Source organism: Sinocyclocheilus grahami, unplaced genomic scaffold, assembly GCF_001515645.1.
Source record: "Sinocyclocheilus grahami isolate Dianchi unplaced genomic scaffold, SAMN03320097.WGS_v1.1 scaffold950.1, whole genome shotgun sequence".
NCBI lineage: Eukaryota > Metazoa > Chordata > Actinopteri > Cypriniformes > Cyprinidae > Sinocyclocheilus > Sinocyclocheilus grahami.
In genome coordinates, this window is record NW_015506129.1 from 430,081 (window position 1) to 432,975 (window position 2,895).

The 2,895-nt window shown below is 38.8% G+C and overlaps 1 protein-coding gene across 1 annotated transcript in view; it reads left to right on the plus strand.

Moving 5' to 3' along the window:
• The window catches only part of LOC107564619 (uncharacterized protein C11orf74 homolog), a 23,803-nt gene that overhangs the window by 2,788 nt on the left and 18,120 nt on the right, over positions 1 to 2,895 (plus strand). The window contains exons 2-3 of the mRNA XM_016249746.1: positions 2,255 to 2,397; positions 2,489 to 2,664. Coding sequence (XP_016105232.1) covers positions 2,265 to 2,397; positions 2,489 to 2,664 — 309 coding nt within the window. The 5' untranslated portion in view covers positions 2,255 to 2,264. The remainder of the gene's footprint in view (positions 1 to 2,254; positions 2,398 to 2,488; positions 2,665 to 2,895) is intronic.

Genomic DNA, 2,895 nt, shown 5'->3' on the forward strand with positions numbered 1-2,895 from the left:
TGAGATCCGCTAGTGAGCAACGCCTCATGGTACCATCACAGAGAGGCTCAAAATCACTTTCCAGAACATTCTCGTTCACCGTTCCTGGCTGGTGGAACGATCTTCCCACCCCTATCCGGAATGCTGAATCCCTGACAATTTTCAAGCGACAGCTGAAAACACATCTCTTTAAACGCTACTTGACTTCATCTTAAAAAAAATATATATATTTTTTTCTTTATTTATTCCTTCCCTTTTCTAGCTTGTACTTATTTGAGCAATGCCTAAAACTTGCCTAAGCACTTCCTGTGTCTGTTTGCCTCTTTAAGAAGAATCGCTTTATGTAAGTCCCCAATTGTAAGTCGCTTTGGATAAAAGCGTCTGCAAAATGACTAAATGTAAATGTAAAGTTAAACAAGTTGCAAATGCCTTTTCATGCTGACTTAATAAAGTTCACCAACCATTAACAGATTTGAGTCATCCCTCAAAAGTCTTCCCAGAAGTCCCCGTGCAGCATTTTGAATAAAAAAAATAAATAAAAAAAATGTGATTTCAGTGTCTCATCCAACTATCAATTTTATTCCAGAATACAATTTATTCCTGAATACAATAGTTTTTGCAGTCTGCCAGGACTTTGTGAAGCGATTCTTTTTGTTCATATTCAAAAGAATTATTCATTCACATATCAGACAGACATCACTAGTTGCACCTCTAGTGCTGTAGAGATATGTCTGGAATAGAATACTAGAGTACTGCATAGTGTGCAGAAAATGCCTTTTTTGTATTATATGCCATTGCAGTATTTATTAATGTTTTTTGAATTAGCCTTTTCAGTTTTCATTTGAAAGTTTTAGTAATTTTATGTGCTTTTGTCATTTTTTTCTATCTAGCTTCAATTTATATTTATTTTAGTTTTAGTACTTCATGTAACTCACTTATTTTCAGTTGTTCGCAAAAGTTTAAGTTTAAGTTTTCTAATATTTTTTTTATTTTATTTCAACTTTATTTGATATACGATTTGTAATCTGTTTTGTAATTAGTTTTAGTTAACAATAACAACACATTTGTATGCACTCTGTTATACTTATTAAAATAGTATGTGAAACAGTATGCATGCAGTGATGCACATTTTTACCTTTGGCAGTTAACATTATAAGTATAGAAAATTTCATATAAAATTAAGCTGATATTATTTTCAGTTCATTTGTCACACTAGAAATGAAAGGTCAAGCCAAGCATAATATACTGCACTTTAGGGCAAATCTGGGTGTTTCGTACATACAGAAAATGTGCATACTGTAACCAGTCTATATACTGAATACAGCAGAAATAGTAGTATGGTAGTATTAAGAGAGAAGGAAGAGGTGGGCCAGCAGTACAGCTGAGGCCTGAAGCCACGCAAGGATTTGCGCTGTATTATTGATAGAGGAGAGTAATTAAACTCTAGTGTAGCACCTGTTTCTGTCCCTGCTAATGTTGTGTCACCTGAAGACCGCTCTCCCTAGGGCGTGTTCATGATGAATGACACAGCGACAGCTCAGAGTTTCTGACGATCATCACGCCATTCTTCATTACATTTTAATGTCACGGGCAATCACTGCCCGCCCCCCTTCCCAGCCGTCACTGATTGTAATTAAGCTGAACTTCTAAATGATAATTTCATTCCAATCAGGGCTAATGCAGATATAATGCATATCGCCGGTGATAAGTGACCTGTAAAAAAGTGCAGCCTAGCAGTAGCCCTTCATCATTTTTTTTTTTAGGTTTTTTATACCAGTACTTCATCTCTGGTTATCTTCAAGATTTGCATGGTGTACGCAAACATCTCTTTTAAACAAAATTTCCTTTGTGAAGGCGGTAAAGCCCAAAGTATACTTCGCTTTTGTACGTGTACGCTAGCTAACACATACAGTCAAATACATAGCCTTTCAAAGCATACTATTTTGTTGTTGTTATTCCGTCTTTTTTGTTTCATTTTGTACTATGAAAGAATGGCCGGAGCCAGTGTTGCCACCTTGTGGAACAACTGATTAGTACAAAACTAATTCAGTGACCTGCACATACAAAGTAGGCGAGGTTACAAAAATTGGGTGGTGTGTGTACAGTATGCTCATATTATTCTGGTGACGAAATTTGTGTCGCGCACTGTACGTGGACCCTCGCATACACGTAAAAACCGAAGTATACTTTGGGCTTTTTAGTGTAATGTTCATTGTGCCAGGCAAATCTCTCACTCTGTTCCTTTCTCTATTTCTTTTTTTCTGAATGTGAATAGGTTTGACAGGATGCCAGGTTTAGTTAATGGTTCAGTTGTGGACGACCATGACCAAGGCATAACTGAAGCTCTGGAGCAGTTCTGCAACTTCACAGAGCAAACATATGAGCAGTTCCTGTTCACCTTTACGTACCTGACCCCAGGGGAGCGTACTGAATGCCACATACATCTTCTTTTCTCGGATACGTCCGTGAATCCTTCACGTGTGGTCTTTACTGTCGTATCCCATTGCAGAGAATGTGAGGGATCCACAATTGACTGCTCCTAGAGGACATGGAGACACATCCCAGAGAGAGATGGACAGCAGCCAAAAGCAACAAAGAGAGGATGAAGTGACAAAGATGGAGGAGAGCGTATACAGAAGGATGGGACAGACAAATCGCTGCTCACCGACTGCTGATCAGGAAGAGGTCAGCACCTTATAGATCTGAACAGCTCGAACCGACAGTCTTTACTGGGAGAGATTCAGGCAGACCTCTCCTTCACTCGCCTTCAATCAAAGTTAAAGTCGTCTGCATTAGCCATTGCTCTGTTTATCACACACACACACACACACACACACACACACACACACACACACACACACACACACACACACACACAGGTTTGTTTTTGTAAAGAGGGGGGACACCACATGCGCG